Here is a 21,661-nt window from a genome sequence, read left to right as displayed (position 1 = left end):
GTGGGAAAATTGGAGGGAATTCTGGAAGGTCAGTGAATGATGAGTGATTTTGGAGCAGGGTCCACATCCAGCTGGGCTCTGTGCTGAAGGCATCACTCAGGAGATGGTGAAGTGAACAGTGGTTGGACTGCAGAAGGCAAAGATTATTTCTTGAGATGCCTCTGGGACTCATTCAGGATCTGAAAGGCCCCAGATAGAGTAGCTGAGAGTGTGTGTAGTGAGAAGGAAGGACAAAGATTGATGCAGTCTTTCTTGTGGGACACCAGCAGCCATGCAGGGTGTTGGGTGTTTGCTTTGTTAGCTGTACTTCCATATGGCTGTTTTTAAAGATGATTGGAAGACTGATGCCCTGCTCATAGAGCAGATGGTGGCCCTGTGACCCTTTAGAAATCAGCTCCATTTTAGCTGCTTTGTGCAATACAGGCACAGTAATGCCTGTGTTTGAGTCAGCTGGGCTGGAAAGAATGGGCTGGACACAGCACATGGTGCTCTGTAGGGCACAGGGCTCCTGCTCTGGCACTGCACAGCGCTGTTTGACACCTGCTTTGGGTTTCTTTACAGCAACAGGAGCCTGTTCATCCTAGGGACATGGTCACCTTTCAGTTGGGATGGTTTGGCTCAGAGAGGGGTTTGACAATGGAGCTTTGTTAGGCCCTACCTGTGTGTATGAGGAGAAAACCGTAGGGTGGTTTTAATGCAGGTCTCAGTTCACTGTATGGCTTTAGAAGGTGAGCTGTTATATTCATGAAGTTTTCTTTCCCTTGGGGTTCCTGTGCCAGGTTTACTCCGCAGTGTTCCCTCAGTGCTGCCAGGTACCTCTCAACATGCTGGGAAACCCTTTTCACCAGCCCCTCCCAACTTATGTTCCATCATTGCACAACTTCTTCCTTTTTGATCCTTGTCATGACGCAACGGGGTTCGAGCATGACTGCAGAGGCTGAGCTTTCTGGGAAACCTCTCGGCATTTCCAGAACTCCTTTGGGTATTTCCTGCCATGGATTCCTGTGGTGGGAAGTGGATGACGTTGAGCATGACCAGGGCTGGGCAGACAGTCCTGTTAGTATGAAATGTTCTCATGAAAGTTTCTTGCAAGCCCATTTCTGCCCCTCCCAGCTTCCTCCTGAAATCCTGGTGCTGGTACTGCTGGAGACGCTTCTGCTTTGGGCAGTCTGTTTAGGAGCATAGGAGCAACCTCAGACTGGGTTGGGTTGGAAAGGACCTTAAGCTCATGCGATTCCAACCCCCTGCCGTAGACAGGGACACCTTCCACTAGAGCAGCTTGCTCCAGGCAACATCCCGCCTGGCGTTGAACACTGCCAGGGATGGGGCAGCCACAGCTTCTCTGGGCACCCTGTGCCAGCGCCTCAGCACCCTCACTGAGAAGAGCTTCTGCTTTATATCTAACCTGAACTTCTCCTGTTTCAGTTTGAACCCATCACCCCTTGTCTTATCTCTATAGTCCCTGATGAAGAGTCCCTCTCCAGCATCCTTGTAGCCCCCTTCAGACACTGGAAGCTGCTCTGAGATCTCCATGCAGCTTCTCTTCCCCAGACTGAACAGCCCCAATGTTCTCAGCCTGTCTCCATATGGGAGGAGTTCCCATACGGAATGATCCATGCAAATACAGGCATTTTTTCCTGATGAAACGGTGTCTTTTTCTGATGATCTTGCACAGCTGGTCTCTCCAAATGTCACATTTCAACATAATCTGTTTCCTCAGGGCAGATGTTACAGGGTGCTCTCAGCTCCAGCACCATTCCCATGTCAGATAGGACAAGCAAGGCTGGAGGTGAAGGGAGAAATCGTGGTTTTCCCAATTTTAGCAGCTGTTATTCCCAAACTCCCAAGCTGGCTCCAGGCAGAGCCTTCCTGAGGCCACAGCTTCCCTGAGGCTCTAGCAGCAGGAGGTTTGGGAGCAGCTGATGGCCGTGGTAGCTGAGCACGCAGCCCGGGAATGCTGGGGCTCCCGCTGCCCATGCGGCCTGCACGTGAGCCCATTCCCAGATGGCAAGGAGCTCTGCCTGGTATTTCTGCTGCTCTAATTCGGGATGCAGAACACATCAGGAAGCCCTGCCCCCAGCAAGCTCACATATGAGGAGGTGCCACCATACAGGAGCCTGTGGTAGAGGAAAGCTACTTGCTTTGCCGTGCACTGTGCCCTGGCAACAGGCTGCTGGTGGAGCAGGAGCTGGAGAACTTGCTGTCTCCATCCATGCACCAGCTTGGTCCCATGCTTAGGAGGGATTTTGAGCTTTGAGTGTGTTTTAGTTCAGATGGCACCAAAGATGTTTTGGGACATTCCTACAGTCCCCATCTCTGCTCCACTGGAGGCTTTCCATGGTTCCCCACTGTGCACATTCTTCCTGTGGTGTTTTGCCATCTGGGAGAGGGTCCTTTTCCTCTTCCAGCACATTTTTCAAATGGCAAATCCCTGTTTTCTTAGGAGTGCTTTTCTGTAGCTAAAATGTGGATTAAGCAAAACTGCTCTAAGAGCTGCCATTGCCTCTGCTGGTCCTGGAGTGAAACTTGGTGGTTTGCTTTGCTCTGAAAAATCACCTTCCAGGTGGCCCACACCCCAGCAGGGCTTCCTGACTGCGGGTTAGTGCTTTTATTTGTGGGTGATGTGGTCACAGGAGCTTCGAGGAGAAACCTGAAGGATCTTCAGCCCCTTTGCTCCTCAGTGGGAGCATTTACAGGCATCACATAGGCTTTGGGTTTGTGCCCTAGTTTGCTTTGGTCTCTGCATTTTCGGTTCCTGACTGTCTGTGGTCTGGCAGGTCTTGGAAACGTGTCACACTTCACTTGCTTGGCTTCATTTCAGTGTTTTCTCCTTACACCACCTTCCCTTAGTGGTGAAACCACAATGATCATCAGCAATTACCTTGAAAACCAGAATTCCCGTTGATGCAACCTGTGCTTCCTGCTGCTTCATGCGAGTGCCAAGGCAAGTGTAGCATAGGGAAGCTGTGCTCAGCTGGTACTCCAGCACCTCATGCGCATAACTCTCAGTTAGGAATCTGGTGAAAGAGGAACCAAACAGCATTCATGGTTTGTTCTCAGGTCAGTTTTGCTTGGTCCATTCAGGTGCTCTGGGACATGGGCATGTCCTTGGCCACTGAGTAGAAGGTTAAGAAGCCACCACCCCTCCCTCCTGCTTCTTATCCTCCAGCTGAGGTGGGCTCTGCTTATGTAGATGGCAGTGTGAGTCTGGCTTGGCTGTGTGATGGGTGCTTGGAGCAGAGCTTCAGGACAAGTGCTGTAGTCAGCCCTGATGCTGAGCAGAGCACGGTGCAGCTCTGCAGCGAGTGCATCTGGCCACACTGCTGCTCCACAGGGTCAACCTGAGTTAGCGTGCCCCTAAAGAAATGCTTCGCTGCTCCTACAAACCATGCTCCGTACTACATAACATGCTTACAACACTGAATCTTTCACTAAACTATCAGGGAAGCTTAACCTGGATTTAGCTCCTTGGGCACTGAGTGCAACAGGTCTGTGGCTCTGCAGCTCCAAGGTGAAGCTCCAGCTGAGCAGGCAGGAATTCTGTGAGGCTCCTGGAAGCATGGCTGCACCTCAGAGGTGACAGTGTTCATGTCTCCTACCTGAGCTTTTCTTCCTCTCCTGCCCAGGGTGACTTCTCCATGAGATTGTTTCTTGCTGAGACACTGGTAAGGCCACTGAAGACATATGTACCATGGGGCTTGTGTGCATCACGGTGCCTGTTCAGAAGTGGAGAGCCCATTATTTTAACTGCTGGCAGTATGATAAGTCCTCTGCAGAGCCTGTTCTTCCTTTTAATATGCTGACAGGGATCTATTTTGCACAGAGATGAGCACTACCACCCTGCACACCACTGTGGTGATGGTCCCCAGTGCCCCTGGGCTATGTGAATGGCTGCAGGCAGCTAGGAAGTCATCATCTTTGCATAAAACCTGCCTTACTCACCAAAGCACCACTTTCTAGGAGAAAGCCTGCCACAGAAGGTCTGCAGCTGTGCATCTGGTGGGTTCATTTAAAGGACTTGCATGTACTTAGTTGATGGGTGGTTCCCCTGAGACCATATGGCCAAAAGCTGACTTTCTCCTGCTGAGCCTGCACTCAACATGTGGTGTGTAAAACACAGGCTGCTCAAGTGCTAAAAGATCTCAGATACATTCCTGCTGTGCCCCAGATGATACTATGGAATTTGGGATTACTCCTTGCTACATGCAGGACTTGGGTTAAGGGAGATGAGGAAAACATCAGGCTCAAACTGTGCTTCATCTCATGATGTCTCTGGGCAGTTCGGAGAGGTGGGAATGGCTTTTCCCTGTTAGACCAAAGGTGGCACGCTGGCAATCGCAGCAGTTCTTACCAAAGGCTGTGTTTGGGGGTGCTGGATTCTGCAGGGCTGTGGAAGGTGAGCGCTGTAAAATGGGTTCGGAAATGCAAGGGTTTGTATCTCATTTTTAGTTCAATTGAATTTGAACAAGTGAGTCTGTGCGAGAGGCTCAGCGCTGACAACTCTTACATCTGATGGGCGAAGAAGGGGAGATGCTGCTTGCAAAACCAACCCCGGGGATTTGCAGGCTTGCTTTTGCTGCCCAGAGGACTGGGTAGCGTGCGAGTGGGCATTCCTTTAAATGCCCTGCCTAAAATCCATCATTCTCTGGACTTTTGTTCTGGAGAATAGGACGGAGCAATCTGAGTGTAGCTGTGGGCACTCCACACTGTTTTCAGATGTGAGGAAACTTAAAGCAATGGCGTGCTCTTGAGAGACTGCTTGGAGGCCTTTGCTGGAGAGGAGGTGAAAGGAGGCAGCTTGTCCTGCAGAAGGGTGGATGTGACTTGCTTCCCATTAAACATCAGCTTCAAAGCCAAAGCCTGAGGTCGCTGCCGCTGGTGCTCGTGGGGTTATTCTGCAGTTACGAGAATGAGTGGAAAGGACTTTGAAAGCCCTCTGAAAATCCTTGTGAGTTTTAACTTCCCTTTGACGTTTCTCCTGCAGTGCCCTGTGTGTGCTGGCTTTGAGGACAAGCCTGGGTGCACTCCCTGGCCTGAATTTCCCTCCTGAAGCCCAGCACTGAGGAGGACCTGGAGCGCTTGAGATGCACTTCTTGTGTGCAGGAACAGCAAGGCCATGAGCAGTGAATGGTTCTGGGCAGGTCCATGTCCCTCACGGGTACCAGCTGAGCTTTGCTGCGATTGCTTGTGTTGGAGGACTCCCAGGTTTAGTGCACAAAGCAGAGCCTTCCCCTCCCTTCTTCAGCAGGTATTGCACTACCACATCGATGGGAAAACCTGATTTTCCTGGCTTGGGGAACCAGTGTGCCTTCTGTGGTGTCCTTGGCTAAAGCAGCAGCTCACCTACAGAGCCAAGCCTCCAGACAGCACACAGAGCACAGGCTGCCTGCCTGCCCTATGTGGGAAGCTTTCCAGATGGGACAGCCTATGCTGGTCTTTCCTCCTGTTGTGTTTCTTCCTTAGCAAAGATTGGAAGTAGATCCGAGGCCGCAGCAGATCATGGGCAAAGGGATGTCCCTCCTCCCTGTCCTGTTCTGTAGGTTGATGCTGGGCTGGGGGCTGGGTTGTGCAACCAGGGCCTGCCCACAGTGCCCAGCAAACCACAGTGCAGAGATCTGCAGAGCAGGGATTAGTGGGCTGGGATGCTCCAGCTTGTATTTGGAAGCATTATAGTTGTCTTTAGGAGGTATTTCATAGCAAGGCTCATTGCTGAGGGTAGAGCTGCACTGGCAATGATACTGCAGGCAGGTTTGCACAGCACTGGCCTTGATGTTGCTGCACCTGCAGTGTGGCTCCAGCATGGAAGACCTCTGCATGGTGAGGGAAGGCACTCAGCGTGCAGCCAGCAGCAACAGCAGCAGATGCTCTTCCTTTGAGCCAGATCAGTTCCAGCTGCTCAGTCCAGCACTGAAATCAGCTCTTTGATCTTTGACCCTCAAGTAATAAAAGCAAAGAGGAAGCTCTGATTTCCTGCTGTAAGGGACCTCATCTCATGGTTTCATATGGCAGTTAGCTCAAAGTGGTGATCTTGCTCATGACGGAGAGAGCAGGAAACCACTTGGATGCCAGGGCAGAGCTGCCCTGGGCGCTGGTTCTCATTCCTGTGCTTTTCTTCTTTGTATTCTTGTTTCTTTCCTTGTTACACTTAAAAGAGTTCAAACTTGCATAAAGGATCAAGCAGGGAATTCCCTTTCAGGAGCTACTGGTGGGAAGGAACACTGCCCTGTGCATGTCAGTACAGGTATGGATGGACCCACTTGCTGCAGAGTACCACGGAAGCCAGGAGTATAACCAGGTGTCAGGTGGGGTAAATCAAGTTTGTAAGCAGCAGATCCATGAGCAGCTTTGGAATGGGATGATCCAAATGTAACCACCAGTTCTGATACCCCTGTCCTACACAGGGCGGGGGGCACAGAGCTTATAGCAGTGGGGGTGTCCCAGCCCTAATGCTGTTTCCACCAGAATCTCCTTCGTTTCACAAACCATGTGGACAAGGACCTCAGTGACATGGGTTACTGATGGCCTTAGCAGTGCTGGGCTAAAGGTTGGACTTGATGATCTTAAAGGTCTTTTCCAACCTGGTTGATTCTATGAATTACATGAGAAATGAGGGGGTGTGTTTATGCATTTCTGCATCACAAGAGCCCTCCTGATGGTGTTGCTGGGGGAAAGGAGAGCAGGGGTTAGTTTTAGCTAAGTGCAGTACATACTGTGTATGCTCTGGGCTGTTTGAGATGCTGAAGAAGTGAGGTTGCTGTTCCTGAGTTAGCCGGAGCCTGGCTGCAGTCCTAAGGGAGGACACACCATGGAGGTGCTTCCTGGCTCCTCCCCAGCACCCGTGTTGTGTTTCACTTGGATGCACATACTCAAGAGAACGCTTTTCCAGGGGCACTATCTGAGAGTGATACCCTTCTTCTTTCATGGATCACTGATGGTTCTGTGCTGGCTGCCTTGGAGAGAGACCTGGGAAGGTGTCTCCTTCCTTCCTGCGTGTGGGAGACCAAGTGAATGAAGTCATCTCACATTCTCCGTTAATTTCCTGGTCTGTGGCAGTGCTGCCTTGTTTGCATGGCTGAAGTGCTGTGTCACATTCAAATCAGCTGGTTTTTACTTTGGTGGCAAACCATTTCCTTGGGGACGTGACATCCAGGGCCATCTCCATGTGCAGCTCTTGGCTCTTCTCCCAGTCAGTGTGTTTAATGTCAAGGTCTTACTGAACTAGCACCAGGGCCGCAGGAGCCAGAGCTGGTTCATGGAGAACCACAGAGAGGATGATGCAGAGCAGGCATAGCACTGACAGAGATACAGGAGTATATTTATATATGACCTTGGAAGGTAAGCCAGCCCTTGGCATCCCATCCCTGTCAATCAGATGGGAGGTATTTAAGGGCTGGGTGTTGCTGCACAACAGCATTGGCCCATGTTTCATGCAGACATATCTGCAGGCACAAGTACATGTGAACAAGGGTGCTGTGCCATCAATCCCAGCTTGCTCTTAGCTTTGTTTCTCTGAGGCCCTTCTTGCCTCTCTGAAAATCCCATGTATTTCCACTGCATGCACTCGGTTGCTTTCAAGTGTACTATTTACACAGGGATGGGGACTTTGGACTAAATTTTCCTACTATTGGAGAACTTTAGTCCAGGATTGGATTTCTGGGTTTCGGTTGTTCTGTGCTCGGAAGGGCAGGGGAGGACATACATATTGCCCAAAGCAGTACCTCTGACCTTGCAGTGTCCCTCTCGCCTTGTAATGCTTGTACACTAACAAATATTACCTTGTTTTCCCAGGGAAGGGAATGAACCTGAGGATTCCATGAAAATCACCTACAGCGAGTTGCTGCACAAGGTCTGTCAGTTTGCCAACGTCCTCCGCAGCCAAGGTACGCTGTGTTGGCTACTCGGAAAGCATCAGAGCAGGGCTTTGGAGGAGATTGCACCCATTCTGTGTGTGCTCGCCAGCCTGTTGAGTCATTTTGTGCAAAATCATTGGCTTCTCTCTCTGCTCCCACAGTTGGTGGGTGCAGGTTTGCACCACAACACACTTTTGGGGGTTGATCTCTGGCTGTGAGTGTGAAAACTGATTGCTGGTGGTTATGGCAGCTGTACAAGGAAGAGATCTGTGCTCCAAACTTCCTGCTCTGGGATTTCCAGTGAGCAGCAGGCACTGGTTGCATTTCTGCCTCCTTCAAGGGGCTGTGTCCAGGGAAAACATGGAGTCGTTGCAGTCATCTTAGAATCATAGAATCACAGGAATCACAGAATAGTTTGGGTTGAAAAGGACCTTAAATCTCATCCAGTTTCAGCCCTCTGCCATGGGCAGGGACATCTCATACCAGATCGTGTCACCCAGGGCTCTGTCCAGCCTGGCCTTGAGCACTGCTAGGGATGGAGCATTTACCACTTCTCTGGGTAACTCACTCCAGTGCCTGACCACCCTCACAGTAAAGAACTTCTTCCTTATACCCAATCTGAAGGTCCCCTGTTTAAGTTTAAACCCATTACCCCTAATGGCTCTTACAAGATCTTCACTGAGCTCTTACAGTGGCTCTTACAAGAGCCGTTAGGTTTGAAAGGCAGAACCCAAGGCTGGTTGGCTCTAGAACTTGAAGCTTTATTGTGTGCATAAAACTGTTGAGTTTAAATCATCAGTTTCTTTCTATACCCTGTTCTTTTGACATGTGACATTTTCATTTTGACAAAAGCCACGTTTCTTTTGCCTCCCCAGGTGTGAAGAAAGAAGACCGCGTTTCCATCTACATGCCAATGATCCTGGAGCTGGTTATAGCCATGCTCGCCTGTGCCAGGATTGGAGCTCTGCACACCATTGTGGTAGGACCCAGCCCTTTGCATTGCTTTCAGTACTGAGCTCTCTGAGGGGGAGACCAGCTCTTGTTTTAGGAAGAGGAGCTGCAGGGATGGGTGCTGACCGTGAGATAGATACATGGAAGCTAGGTTAAGGTGCTGCTGTTTCTTAGCCTTTTTCTGTGTTAACTGTGGAATAAGTTCCTTCAGCTCTCTCCGTCTGTGCCTGGTGGTATCATTTACCATGGGTGAAATGCAGAGCTGCTGTTGGGTGTTCTGGGTTGGCGGTTTTGTGTGTCGTTGCTGACTTTGTTGTGTGCTCTGTCAGTTTGCAGGTTTCTCAGCAGACTCCCTTTGTGAGCGGATTATTGACGGCGGTTGTTGTCTCCTCATCACAGCAGGTAAAACATTATTCTGTGCCCCTGAGCCACTATTGTTGAGGTACAGAGAAGGGCACCGGAGCTGGTGCAGGGCCTGGAGCACAGTGTGACGGGGAAGGGCTGAGGGACCTGGGGGGTTCAGTCTGGAGAAGAGAAGGCTCAGGGGGGACCTGATTGCTCCCTACAACTGCCTGAGAGGAGGATGGAGCCAGGAGGGGCTGGGCTGTGCTCCCAAGGAACAGGGGATGGGACAAGAGGAAACGGCCTCAAGCTGCACCAGGGGAGGTTTAGATGGAGCTGAGGAACAATTCCTGCCCCAGAGGGTGCTCAGGCATTGGAACAGGCTGCCCAGGGCAGGGCTGGAGTCACCGTCCCTGGAAGTGTTCATAAACTGTGTAGATGAGGCCCTCAGTGCCATGGGTTAGTGGTGGCCTTGGCACTGCTGGGGTAAGGGTTGGACTTAGTGATCTTAAAGGTCTTTTTCAACCTGGTTCATTCTGTGATTCTACTATTGCCTGTCTGAAAGGACTTGACTTTAAAGCCAGATGCTGTGGAACTGGCAGAGGAAGGGGCAGTGCTGCGGCTGAGCCACCACAGGGCGGATGCACTGCTTGTAGTGGTGCTCGAGGGCTGCTTTCCTCCCAGAACACACAGGGAAGCACTGAACAGCCCGCCCACTTGGGCCTGTAGAGCATGATGTCACCAGCTGCTAATAACATGTTTCCAAATGCTTCTCATCCGTGTTCCTCTCAAACCCAGCCAGATGTTTGCAAGATGTATTGTTTATGAAGCAGTCCTTACATGAGAATTCCCTTCCCAATTTCAGGGATGTTTATGCTGCACTTCTCAGTCTTGTAAAGCAAGGGATTAAGAAAATGGCAGTTTTGCATGTAAGCCAAACTGCATTTCCCAACTGTTTTTTTGCAATAGTGCAAGAAATAGCGGTTTTATTAGTAGACCCATGGCATGGAAAGGACCCAGTAAGATGCAATCTGTGTTCTGGCTGTGTTGGATTATTTCCCACAGAATATTCCCAACAGCCTTGTTGGGTCAAATTGGAACCTCTCTCAGGGAAGGAGTTCCACCATTTCTCTTGACATGTTTTCTATAGGCTAAAAGGGAATGTTAGAAACCTTTCCCTCCAGCTGCCTGTCTGCTTTCCTCACTCCAGTGCACGAGCTCTGCTCTGCCCTCCTGGAGCTGCCTATTGCTTCCAGCTGTCCCAGGCTGCCTTGGCTCTGAAGCCCCTTTAATGTTCTCCTTTCTATTTTGCAGATGCCTTCTATCGAGGGGACAAGCTGATCAGCTTGAAGCAGATTGCAGATGAAGCCCTCCAGAAATGTAAAGACAAGTAAGTTTGGACTCCCTTCTAAGAAAGGCATTGCTGCTGTGGAATCTGCTCCTGAGCCATGGGCAGTGGGCAGACTCTGCAGCATTTCAGACACGAGCTGCACTACATTCATGAGCCTTTTGGAAGTAATACAATGCTTCAACTCTCTCATCTTAAAAATACCTTCTTTTAACTTTCCTCTTGTCCGTTCTGACCTCAAGGCCCAAATATTGGATGAGAGGATGTGCTGGAGACAAACTGATCCACTATCATTACAGCCCATGGACTCACTTGCCTTCCTTTATCAGAGAGGCCAAGAGGACTGAATTACATTGTTCAACTTCCTTACCTTTATTCACCTTTGTGAATACCCCATCCCTTTCAGTGTTCAAGGCCAGGTAGGGTAGGACAGAGCCTTCAGCAGCCTGATCTAGCGTGAGGCAGCCCTGCCCATGGCAGGGGTTTGGAACTAGATGATCTTAAGGTCCTTTCCATCCAATACCATTCTATGATACTATGGCAGATCGCCCAGTTGTGCAGCAGCAGCTCTTGGAGTGGAGGGAATAATGCAGTGCCAGTTGTGAACAGATGGACACAGTGCCTTGGGGCATGTCAAGATGAGGCTTAAGTCTTGCTCCAAAGCCACTAATTCATTAATAATTTAATAAACCAAGTTTTGGAACTGGCTGTGTGAACAGGAACAGGCATTCCAGTGGCCATGCTCAATGTGTGTGCAGGATCAGGGCCTGGCTGTACACAAGCCGATGGTGAAGCTGCTTTATTTTACTGAACATCTTCACTGAGCTCCTGTAACCATACAGAGATAGACACATCTACCGTCAGATCTTACAGAAAGGGAAATGATCATGGTGAAATGACTTTGCCGTGCTTATAGACAGTATCTGCATAGCTTGTACGAGACTGAATGTGGTCTGGTAAGTTAGATCTGTGCATGATAGTCTGTGCATGTTAGAAATTAAAACTCTTAAAGCACTTCAAACACTAGAACCTAAGTTTGTATGTCTGTAGAAGTAGGGACTTTGGAAGACGGGTGATTTTGAAGTTGCCAGTTACCTCATGGAGACAGGGTGATGGTACTCTGAAGGGGCTGGAGGAAGATAAGGGCATTTTGTTTGCATTATAAGTAGGCTGTTTGCCCTCCTGAGGGGACAAATGCCTGCTCTTTTCCTTGATGTATAATCTGGCTTTGGAAGCATTTCCTCCTTCTGACTCAGTCCATCATGCTTAGGGATGGGAGCAGCCACCTCCTATCTCCTGGGTGCTGTGGGAGGTCTTATTCATGGTCACAGATGGGCAAATTTGGGATCTGCAAGGAGTCTCCCCAGCAGTGACCTGTGAGAGGTGCTTGTGGGATCCTGTTTCCTGATAAATCCCCAGTGAGGTGTGCACAGACCTTTCCTTTTCTCCAAGCCCTGTTCCTGTGCCTGGTGTCCCTTGGCAGTTCATGGTGCCTGGAGCCTGCATGGCAGTACATACTGTAGCTCAGCAAAAGCTGCTCAGAGCCCCTTCTCTGCCTCCAGTGCTGCCTGTGAAGGGCAGGCTTAGCCCTTGACCAGCCTGATCTGACAGCTCCTGCCTTTTACAGGGGCTGCCCTTTGAAGAAGTGCATTGTGGTGAAGCACCTGGGGAGGGAAGAGATAGCGGTGGCTGGGACATGCAGCAAGTCTCCCCCTCTCAAAAGGGTGTGCCAGGATGTACAGGTATGCTCCTGGGGCTTAGGAGGGGAGATTTTATTCTATGGGCCTGAGCCCAGAAAATCCATCAGTGTAAAACCACCACACTGCTTCCCTGGATGCTCCTGTTCTCTGACTCCTGTTCCTGTTTTCTTCTTCCTTGCTGTTGCATTGAGAATGGTCTGGAAGTGGTTCCTTTGTCTTAACCAGATCCTCTCCTTGCTTCTTCCTTTAATACCATCAGTAGCTGACAGCTGCAGGACCCCTGAGAGCACAGCAGGTCCATCCTCACTGTGAGGGTGCTGAGGAGCTGGCACAGGGTGCCCAGAGAAGCTGTGGCTGCCCCATCCCTGGCAGTGTTCAAGGCCAGGTTGGACACAGGGGCTTGGAGCAAGCTGCTCCAGTGGAAGGTGTCCCTGCCCGTGGCAGGGGTTGGAACTGGATGGGTTTTAAGGTCCTTTCCAACACGAACCACTGGGATTCTGTGAACTTCTGAAGCCACTAGGACAAGGACAAGATGCCTGTTTTCCTCCACCTAATGAAGAACTTTTCGTTCCTACCTCTATGTCTCTCTCCCCTTCTATGCAAAGACCAGTGCCCTTCTGCACTGTAGCTGTGACAGTGGCATTAAGAGAGTTAAAACACATTTATGCTCATGGTGTGGGTCCAATAGCCCTCCCAACAATCATGCACTGAGAACAGTGCAGTCTCTGTAGCTGGCACAACAACTGCGTCAGCTGTCAGGGCTGGGGCTTTCCTTTGCAACTGAAACCAGATGAAAGGATGTGGGCCAGAGGCATGTGGTGAGATGGGGGTGGAAGGAGGAGAAGGTGTCCTGCAGCCCCGGCTGCCTGCTCAGCTCCTGAGCCTGGGGTGCAGTCCTGCTGCCTCCATCCACATGACAGGCAGGTTGCTTCCAACTACCTCACAGCTCCGTGTCTTCTGCCCATCTGTGTTAGGTGATGATTTGCATTGGGTCATCCCCAGACTGCTGCTTCTTCAGAAATGGGTTGTATTTGGGGAGTGCATTCGAGCTTTGGTCTCTGCTTTCCAAAGGGATGGTCTGTGCCCATCCCTGGAACAACAAGTCCAGCAGATTCTGTATCTTTGAGTTAATTTTCCTGGTTATTAAAGGTTGCTTTCCCTGGTGAGTGCACTCTCACCATGCTGTTGGCCTGTGTAACACTGTTGGTTGCTCTGTGGGCTATATTCTGGCTCTGTGCTCTGTACCCAGCTGGCCAGTGTGCAGGGGTGGTCTCTGGGTGCCCAAGAAAGGTGATAGCAACAGGCAGCACTTTGCTCAGAGGGTTCTCCTGGCCTGGCACAGGATCCAAGTGCTCTCCAAGCTACTGGGATGGTTTCCCAGCATCTCTGCCTGCAATTTCTGGTGTGGATCCTCCAGTTTTCCACTTTCACACCCTCTCTGTGGATTTTTAACAGGGAAAAAAGACGGAGAGCTCCCAGAGACTCCATCCTAAGGTATTTACACCCAGCACTGCCTTCCTCCTCGTGGCACCTCCCTCTGCACCCCCTTCCTAACTGTTCTGACTGCACAGCCACACATGCCTTCCTCATCGGGCTACCAGCAGTTGCATGTTAGTGGTAGACACCACTCACTGCTTGGCCAGAGCTGCTCACGGTTTCAGGGTGAACGCAGTGCCACCAACTTCACTGCCAGAGATAAATCTTCATCCATGAACCGCCTGAGTGCACATCAGGGTGTTGAGGAGGGGAGATGCACAGCTTCTGGGGTGTGCTGCCAGTGTGTCCATGATGTTCATCTCTCTGCCTTCTAAAGCAGCTCTTGTAGCAGATTCCCCTTTGTGGTGATGCTGGTGGGATCACGAACAGCTTCCTGGCTGCAGCAGCCAACCTGGAGCTCCAGACCCAACATCTGGACTCTGCCCATCCCATCCAAGGAGCTGCAGCCTCAGGACCCCATGAGGAGCAGGCAGAGGCAGGCCTGGCCTCCAGGGCTGGGTGCTGCGGTGTGGGTCTCACCTCCTCCATGGGGTAGTGGAATTTGGGTGTTAAAATGGAGGGATCCTTCAAGGAGGGATGCAAGAAAACAACTGTTGGGTGGGCTGGTGGGAGCCTACCTTGGGCTTCTTTGACCTGGTGCCTTGCTGGGAGCTTGCTGATGGGGACAGCCTTGTGGAAACTGCTTCCCCAGGTAAAGCCCTGGGGATCTGTGAGAGCTTTCCAAGCAGGCTCTGATATGCTGGGCTGTGAAGCGTCTGGTATCCCCTGCACCACATGTGCTGGACCATAGGATCCTGGTGCCTCCGGATGGCCCATGAACATCTTAAGGGCTGCAGAGAGTCACTGTGTGGCCCGTGGCTGCTCTCCATGCCCCCACAACCCAACTGAGCAGGCTGTAGCTCTTTTAGGAGGAGATGTGCCCCATGTGGAGCTGCAAGGCCCAGGGTCAATGTGGGAAGTGGAGCTCTGTGCTGGGGAGCTGCTGCCCCTAGGCTGCTCTGAGAGAAAGTGGAGCTGGGTCTTGCACTGCCTTGTGCCACCCTGGAGGGGTACCAGCCAGCACGGCTCTGGGGTTGCCCTCTGACCATCAGCCACAAGCCTTGGTGGCTCTGGTACACCTCTGGCATCCTCAAGCAGCAGCCTTTGGCAGCCAGTGCTGGGTGATGGTTCAGTGATGGAACAGTCGCTTCTTATCAGGGTAATTGCCTTAAAATCCAAATAACAGTTTTTTGGGGGTCTGCAGTGTGAGCCCAATGTGTTCCTGTTTGTCTGGGCCATGCTGCCATCGGGGTCCCTGCAGTGTGTGTGGCTGTGCTCAGTGTTTGCTGCTTGGCTGCTTCATTGCAGCCCAAGAGGAGCCTGTGCTGTGAGAGCACAGAGCAGCCCTCTCCTGGCTGCTGAGAGGGATTTAGCAGCATTGCCAGTGCTTCAGGTGTGTGCAGACAGACTGTTTAAAGGTTTTCCTTGTGGCTGTGGGCTGAGAAAAGGAGCTTCTGGAGTGAGAGCTGCAGCTGTGGTGCATGGTTTGCAGCAGACAGCTCTGGGACAGAAGCTGTGCTGTGAATATCTGCCTCAGTGGTCCATGAGAGGAAGAAAGTGGGGGCTGCACTCTCAATGGCTTTGGGGCCTGTTTCTACTCTCCTGCTCTCCTCAGATCCCCTGGACCCCAGGTAGAGACATGTGGTGGCACGAGCTGATGAGCGGTGCCAGCACGGACTGCGAGCCTGAGTGGTGCGACTCGGAGGACAAGCTCTTCATCCTCTACACCAGTGGCTCAACTGGGAAACCCAAGGTATGCTTCTTCCCAGCTCACCCCCAGAGCTGGCTTGCAGTAACATCTAGGAAGTGGCCAGGCCACGCTGGGAGGCCCCAGTAAGAGGAGCCACAGAAGTCTTAGAAAGGAGCTGTGCCAGTTGTTCCATCACTCAGTGGACCAGTGATGCTCAACTTGGCCTGGGAGGGTGAGGGCCCTGGGGGGAGCTAACCCTGACAGTTGTGTGCCTTCTTCTTGCAGGGTGTGCTGCATACAGTGGGTGGATACATGCTTTATGCTGCCACCTCCTTTAAATATGTGTTTGATTATCAGCCTGAGGATGTCTACTGGTGCACAGCTGACATTGGATGGATAACAGGTCATTCCTACATCACGTATGGACCCTTGGCCAATGGGGCAACCAGTGTGATAGTAAGTGCTGGCTGGTAGCTGGGTGCTTTTACACCAAGAAAGTGGAGAGTGTGGTGCTGAGCTGCATCCCTGCATTGCTCTGTGATGAACATGCTTCTCACTTGCGTGCAGTGCCTTGGGATGTGCAAGGAAGAGTGGTGGTCCCCAAGGACATGGTGACAGCTCGGGGACAGCCAGTGTGTGCTTTTCGGGGGTTAACTTTTCAAGTGCTCCCTGGTTTCTTTCCCTTAGAAGTACAAGCCTTGGGGAGCCAGGGGAGCCAGGACTGCTGCGGGGTAATGGGAAAACTAGACCAGGAGGAGGGAATGATGTTGTCGCTGCTGCTGCTGCTGCTGATGGCACACCCTGCATTTAACATCTCCTGTGGCAGTGTGTTGCTGTAACTTGTATTGGGTAGCAGAGGCCTGTGTCCCAGGCTCCCTGGGGAAATGTGAGCAGGAAAATCACTGTCACGTTGAGGGAGTCCTTTTGGGGTTCTTGGTACTTTTGGTTGGGTTTCTGTCACTGTGTTTGGACCTCTTGCCACTTACCATGTGGGCACGGGTCATTTGGGCTGGTGGATGGTACCACAGTGCCTGTGTTGCTGGGTGATTCAGGTGACATTTGCTAGGACACCTGGGGCGGGTGATGCCAGATCCATCCCAAAGAAGCAGTAAGAGGTCCCTGGACTGGGTTGATTCCATGCATGGTGCCCCTGTCACTGCCCTGTCCCCTCTCAGTTTGAAGGTGTCCCCACCTATCCTGATGTCGGGCGGATGTGGAGCATCGTTGACAAGTACAAGGTGACCAAGTTCTACACAGCACCTACGGCCATCCGGCTGCTCATGAAGTACGGGGACGAGCCTGTCAGAAAGTGAGTGCGAGTCCCCAGAGCACAGGGATCCCTGCACAGCCAGAGGTAGCAGTGGGGGGAAGGAGCCCCAAGTTCCTCTGAGCAGCAGCTCTGGGGCAGCAGCACAAGAGGGACGTGGAGCTGTTGGAGCGAGTCCAGAGGAGGCCATGGAGATGCTGCGAGGGCTGGAGCAGCTCTGCTCTGGAGCCAGGCTGAGAGAGCTGGGCTGGGGCAGCCTGGAGAAGAGAAGGCTCCTGAAGGGGAGACCTGAGAGCAGCTCCAGTGCCTAAAGGGGCTGCAGGAAACCTGGAGAGGGGCTTTGGACAAGGGCCTGTAGGGACAGGCCAAGGGGAATGGCTTTAACCTGCCCGAGGGGAGACTGAGATGAGCTCTTAGGCAGAAGCTCTTCCCTGTGAGGGTGCTGAGGCGCTGGCCCAGGGTGCCCAGAGAAGCTGTGGCTGCCCCATCCCTGGCAGTGTTCAAGGCCAGGTTGGACACAGGGGCTTGGAGCAAGCTGCTCCAGTGGAAGGTGTCTCTGCCTGTGGCAGGGGTTGGAGCTGGATGAGTTTTAAGGTCCCTTCCAACGCAAGCCATTCTATGATTCCCCAGCAGATTTTCTGAGCAGATCAGGATCTTCTGCCTCACAGCAATATGCAGGCCATGTTTCTGTCCCCCCAGCACTGGCTTCATTATGGCACTTCTGAGCATGTCCTCTTTCAGTGTAAGCTGCAGTTAAGTTCAGAGATTGTAGGTTCTCCTTACTCCTGACCCAAAGCTCACAGAGCTGTGCTGGGCAGAGAGCTGCTCCTTGGCCCAGGGACGAGCAGAGCCAAGTGGGAGCTTGGAGTGGGAGACACCAAAATCACAGAGGTCTTCATTCTTCCCCCATGGAAGACGGCTGAGAAGGGTCTGAGTTTGGAAGTCTGAGAAGGAAGTCTGAGTTCTGCCTGGAAGCTTAAAGTACACTCGGGGGGTACCCCAGAGGCTCCTGTAGGCTCTGCTGTGCAGCAGGCTCAGAGCAGCTGCCCTCCATGGCCTGCTGAGCCCCTGCCAGCCCCCTCCTCTCTGCAGGCACAGCAGGAAGTCTCTGAAGGTGCTGGGAAGCGTTGGTGAGCCCATCAACCCTGAGGCCTGGCTCTGGTACTACCGCGTGGTGGGAGAAGAGAGGTGTCCCATTGTGGACACGTTCTGGCAGACAGAGACAGTGAGTGCTCACCTGGGTGTGCCTGGGGCCTCTCTTTCCCTCGTGCTCCCTGCAGGGTGCTGGCAGCTTTGCCATGCTGTTTCTTTGGTTCTATGGGCACTAGTTGTTCTGCTTGCCCAGGAGACTCCAGGCTTGGACTGCAAGTGTTGGTTCCCCTTTTCCTCTTTCTTTCCTGGACCTCAGACAGGCTCCAAGGGGAAACCTTCTTCTCCATAGGGTCCCTGCCAAGATCTGTTCTGGTCCCTGCCAAGGTCTGTTCTGAACCCTGTCTTGCCCTTCTTTCTCTCCCCCAGCAGCTCCAAAGCTTTGTGCCCAAACACAGGCCCCCATCCCCTACTTTATCGTTAGCAAGGCCCTGTCTCCACAACTACCCTGAGCAGCCTGTGTCTGATGTGGTGTGATCAAAGCTGATGCAGACAGCGTGGGATAGGCTGGCATGGCCCAAACTCACTCGGTTTTCCCTCTCTTTGCAGGGTGGCCACATGCTGACACCGCTCCCTGCTGCCACCCCCTTGAAGCCAGGCTCTGCTGTGAGTACTGCTGCTCCCCAGGGCACTGCAGCAGCAGTTGGCACTGCCTGTACCATGGCCTGGTGGTTTCCAGCCTCTCGGGGTGGTTGTGGGACCATGGTACATGCAGGGAGGTGGCCCCATGTGCCACAGCCTCTGCAGAGCTGCCCTTGCTCTGCCTCCCAGGAGTGGCTCATGGCTCACCTCCATGTCTCCTTTCTCTCTGGTCCTCATTGCAGACATTCCCTTTCTTCGGTGTGGTCCCTGCCATCTTGAACGAGTCAGGGGAAGAGATGGAAGGAGAAGCAGAAGGCTACCTGGTAAAGATGATCTCACCTTTCTCTTGTCCCTTCCCTGGGCCTTCCTGGTAGCATACACACGTCTCTGCTTACTCTGGGTCCACACAAGGGACCCCCTTCTTGGGTGGTAGGAACTTTCTTCACTGTCATAACTTGCTGGGAGCTTTCTGCTGTAAATAAGCTGTTCAGCTGATGGTTAAATGCAGGAGGATGGGAACAATTTTTCAGCCAAGCTCCTTCCCCTGTGTCAAGCCTGGTGAGGCTTTCCCAGTAGATCTACACTGGGCAGCAAGTGTCCAAGTGTCATCAGTCCTGGCTGTCTCTGGCATCTCTTTATCACTGTATGTTCATTGGCAGGCTGAGAGAGCTGGGCTGGTTCAGCCTGGAGAAGAGAAGGCTCCTGAAGGGGAGACCTGAGAGCAGCTCCAGTGCCTAAAGGGGCTGCAGGAAACCTGGAGAGGGGCTTGGGACAAGGGCCTGTAGGGACAGGCCAAGGGGAATGGCTTTAACCTGCCCGAGGGGAGACTGAGATGAGCTCTTAGGCAGAAGCTCTTCCCTGTGAGGGTGCTGAGGCGCTGGCCCAGGGTGCCCAGAGAAGCTGTGGCTGCCCCATCCCTGGCAGTGCTCAAGGCCAGGTTGGACACAGGGGCTTGGAGCAAGCTGCTCTACAGGAAGGTGTCCCTGCCCGTGGCAGGGATTGGGACCGGATGAGCTTTAAGGTCCCTTCCAACACAAACCAGGCTGGGATTCTGTGTTTCATCCTATGCAAAGTCCGTGTCCGTCTCAGCATGGCAGAGCCTGGGCTGCTGGTGTTGCTCTCTCTGACTCAGGTGTGTTCTCAGGCGTTCAAGCAGCCCTGGCCGGGGATCATGCGCACGCTCTATGGGAACCACTCGCACTTTGAAGCAACCTACTTCAAGAAGTTCCCTGGGTACTATGTGACAGGCGATGGTAGGTTGGGGAGCACACAGCTGCAGAGGCCTGGGGACAGCAGTCTCAGTGCTGGCAGGCAGTGGCTGGGTGCTGGCACTGCTCCTCACCCTGGCATTTCTGGCTATTTTTAGGCTGCCGGAGAGACAGAGATGGTTATTACTGGATCACAGGGCGAATGGATGACATGCTGAATATTTCTGGTAAGAAGTTTTGTCTTCAGTGGGTACCAGTGTGCTTTCTGACACTGCTTGATAGACACCTTGGGGGGGACACTGGTGCGTCCATTCCTGACACTAGTTATAAATACACCTTGGTTTATGCGGGCTGGTTCTGCATTGTGACTCTGCCCAGCAACCTGCCCTCCAGTGGATCTAACTGCTGGGTCATCTTCTTTCTGAGACACCAGCCTGTGACTTGGTGGCTTTCTGCATCATTTCCTCTGGAGACAATGCACTGCAGGGAAGGAACCTTCAGTAACCACTCAGAGGAGATCCTTAACCAGCCAAGTGCCTCTGTGCTTTGGGTTTTGGGGCACAGGGGATCACAGAGATGGGGCAAGACCATGGGGCTAACCTTGAAGCTGAATCAGGCTGCTTGGAGCTAATGTCTACAGAGGGTAGTGATTGTCCCACCTCTCTTGAGTGAGTCTGAGATTCAGCTGCTTCTCAGCCCATCCTTATCCGTATACTGCATTTAATAGCTTCTTCCCTGGAGGCTGTAGCCTGTAGTTACTTACTGGTGGCTGTGAGATGCTGCTGTACTTGTCCCTGCATCAAAGTAGATCCTTTTATCTGACCAGCAGTGCTTGATCCTCCGCCTGATCATTCTGGGGGTCAACCGCCTTCCAGTGCTTTTCTGTGGCAGCACTTCCAGGGTGGAATGTCAGAGTGCAGGAGCAGGGGTACAGGAGGGAGTTGGGCCCCTGCTCCGAGGTGTGGAGCATCACGTCATCCCTGCACAGCCATGAGCTGGGGCAGTGCATGGCAGGTCCAGCCTCTTTCTCCTCTGCACCTTCCAGCTCCCCATGTGGGCCGGTCTCTTACCACATCCAGCTCCTCCTCAGCCTGTGCTCTGTCTAATCCCATGGCTGTGAGCAGTTCCTGGGCTGGTCAAGAAGCCCAGAGGTGGGAGTGGGGACAGCCAAGGGAGGTGGCCTTGCTCTGCAGGTGGCTGATGCCTGGCAGCCTTTGGGGTTTCTCTCTCTGGCCGTTGTCTTTTCTCAAGCACGTGGAATTGTTGCTCTCAAACCCATAGTTTAGGGCCTTTTCCCTCCTCCTCCCAGCAGCTGGAGGCTGCAGGACCTCACCTCACCCATACAGGTCTAAAGCTCTGCCTCTCTTTGCTCCCAGGCCACTTGCTGAGCACGTCAGAGGTGGAGTCAGCCTTGCTGGAGCACCCGGCTGTCTCGGAGTCTGCAGTGGTCAGTCACCCCCACTCCCTGAAGGGAGAGTGCCTCTACTGCTTCGTCACCCTGAGGGTTGGCTACGAGTTCACCAAGAGCCTGGAGGATGAGCTCAAAAAGCAAGGTACCACCAGCCAGGCCTGGGGAGGTGCAGAATGGGTGCTGCAGGGTTTGGGAGTGTGGGGAATGCAGCGAGGACAAGTGTGACAAGGTGCCCCTCTGAGCACAGAGCACGGCTGGCAAGCACTAAAATTAGTTCTTGAGCCTTTGGCTGTACATGTGATGCCCTCTGGACCTCCTGGGAGGGGAGTTGGCAGCTCTGTGAAGGGCTGGGGTGCCCAGAGCCTTGTTGTGCTCTTCTGTTTGGGCACGGCTCCCCTGGGCACATCCTGACTTGCTGAGAGGGTTGTTGGGTGCTCTGGGGTGTTTGTGCTCTGGTCTCAGGGGAGCTCTTTCATGGCCACATCAGACATGAAATGGGCCCGTGATAGTTTCCTGTCTGGAGGAACCCAACAGCAAATCAGGCCTTGCTCTATCAAAATGGTGTTTAGTGCTGGCTGTAGCTGTTGGAGAGGTCTCCTGAGGATGGAGAGGATGAAAAGATGAGTG

At 52.6% G+C, this 21,661-nt stretch overlaps 1 protein-coding gene across 1 annotated transcript in view; it reads left to right on the top strand.

The window, feature by feature from the left end:
- ACSS2 (acyl-CoA synthetase short chain family member 2) overlaps window positions 1-21,661 on the top strand; it is a 35,096-nt gene that overhangs the window by 11,754 nt on the left and 1,681 nt on the right. The window contains exons 3-16 of the mRNA XM_080627961.1: window positions 7,789-7,880; window positions 8,726-8,829; window positions 9,131-9,203; window positions 10,458-10,533; window positions 12,119-12,233; window positions 15,343-15,480; window positions 15,703-15,873; window positions 16,593-16,726; window positions 17,777-17,909; window positions 18,383-18,439; window positions 18,658-18,738; window positions 19,560-19,668; window positions 19,782-19,850; window positions 21,000-21,176. Of these exons, the coding sequence (XP_080484087.1) occupies window positions 7,789-7,880; window positions 8,726-8,829; window positions 9,131-9,203; window positions 10,458-10,533; window positions 12,119-12,233; window positions 15,343-15,480; window positions 15,703-15,873; window positions 16,593-16,726; window positions 17,777-17,909; window positions 18,383-18,439; window positions 18,658-18,738; window positions 19,560-19,668; window positions 19,782-19,850; window positions 21,000-21,176 (1,529 nt within the window). The remainder of the gene's footprint in view (window positions 1-7,788; window positions 7,881-8,725; window positions 8,830-9,130; window positions 9,204-10,457; window positions 10,534-12,118; window positions 12,234-15,342; window positions 15,481-15,702; window positions 15,874-16,592; window positions 16,727-17,776; window positions 17,910-18,382; window positions 18,440-18,657; window positions 18,739-19,559; window positions 19,669-19,781; window positions 19,851-20,999; window positions 21,177-21,661) is intronic.

Source organism: Psittacula echo (assembly GCF_963264785.1).
Source record: "Psittacula echo genome assembly, chromosome: 12".
Taxonomy (NCBI): Eukaryota; Metazoa; Chordata; class Aves; order Psittaciformes; family Psittacidae; genus Psittacula; species Psittacula echo.
This window is presented reverse-complemented; position numbering and strand designations above follow the sequence as displayed.